Raw genomic sequence first — 1,081 nt, forward strand, 5'->3', positions numbered from 1 at the left:
AAAAAAGATCTACCCTGTACAGAGGTTAAATGTTATTATTTTGGATCCAGTCCAATTTCTTAGCTGATAAATAGTCAAAATACTCCTGAGGTAGTTACATTGAATACTGAGAAATTACACGCACCATGTACTCATAAATCTTTATCAGTTGTTTGTACCTGGTCTCTGACACTCTTATCGGGGTCGACAGTAATGGCACAGAGGGTGGGCAGGATGCGGGCAGCGATCTCCATCACACTGTAGTAGTTGTGTGTTGCGGCAAAGCCCAAGACACCAGCGGAACGTGAAGCTGGGAAGGGGTCTTTAGTGGCTCGTGAGAAGGCAGAAATCAGAACACGCTGTCGAGTCTGTGAAAAGATGGATAACCAGATTCTTCCATTCAAACATTCTTTACTGAACTTTGGTTTAAGCTTGCCTTAAAATAAATGGATGAAGTGTTACACAGTAGTGTGGCTGTGCTTTACCCCTGCATTGAGGTAGGAGGCTATCTTTCCCAGGCAGACAGTGGTGTTGCACCGGATCGGGCCTTGTTCGTCTCTGGCCTGCAGCCGGGCAAAGTGACGCATCAGCTCCTGGTTCAGGTTGGTCTCATTCAGCTTGGGAGCCAGTAGCAACATAGACTGGAGGGGAATGGGGACAACAGAGAAGGGTTATAGCTAAAACAAGCTGTAAACATCCATCAGTAATATGTAATAACACCTCCTGGTTTGTGGTGATGTTTAAGGGCACAATCTACCTTAACAGTCTGTTCTCTGATAGCAGGGTTGGTGTCTGTGAAGCCATGAACAACATGAGGGAAAATCTGGGAGTTGACCGCTGGCTCATTCAGATACTGAATGAACTGCTCCATCTAAGACAGAGAGAGACAGAAGAAACAATGTAAAATTGAACTGATGTTTTTCTTTCCTGGTACTAAAGTAGCTGCTGCAAAACATGGTGCTGGAGGAAAATTTAAATTAAATTAAAATACAACTAATATGCCCACTGAATCACTGAAGGAGATTCTCCATAGCCAGGTGAACTAGGCTTACATACCTGCTGCAGAAGTCGTATCCTCATGGCTCGGTCTGTGGAGGAAAAC

The 1,081-nt window shown here is 44.5% G+C and overlaps 1 protein-coding gene across 1 annotated transcript; it reads right to left on the reverse strand.

Moving 5' to 3' along the window:
- Nucleotides 1-158: 158 nt before the first annotated feature.
- LOC109954139 (N-terminal kinase-like protein) lies at nucleotides 159-1,075 on the reverse strand (the record flags this gene model as incomplete). The annotated part of the gene is made up of 4 exons (XM_020589542.1): nucleotides 1,036-1,075; nucleotides 737-850; nucleotides 465-620; nucleotides 159-347 (listed from the first exon to the last, which is right to left on the reverse strand). Coding segments are annotated over exons 1-4 (483 nt in total), but the record flags the coding sequence as incomplete, so codon positions are not given.
- Nucleotides 1,076-1,081: the final 6 nt, after the last annotated feature.

Source organism: Monopterus albus, unplaced genomic scaffold (assembly GCF_001952655.1).
Source record: "Monopterus albus unplaced genomic scaffold, M_albus_1.0 scaffold3624.1, whole genome shotgun sequence".
In the NCBI taxonomy this organism is placed as follows: domain Eukaryota; kingdom Metazoa; phylum Chordata; class Actinopteri; order Synbranchiformes; family Synbranchidae; genus Monopterus; species Monopterus albus.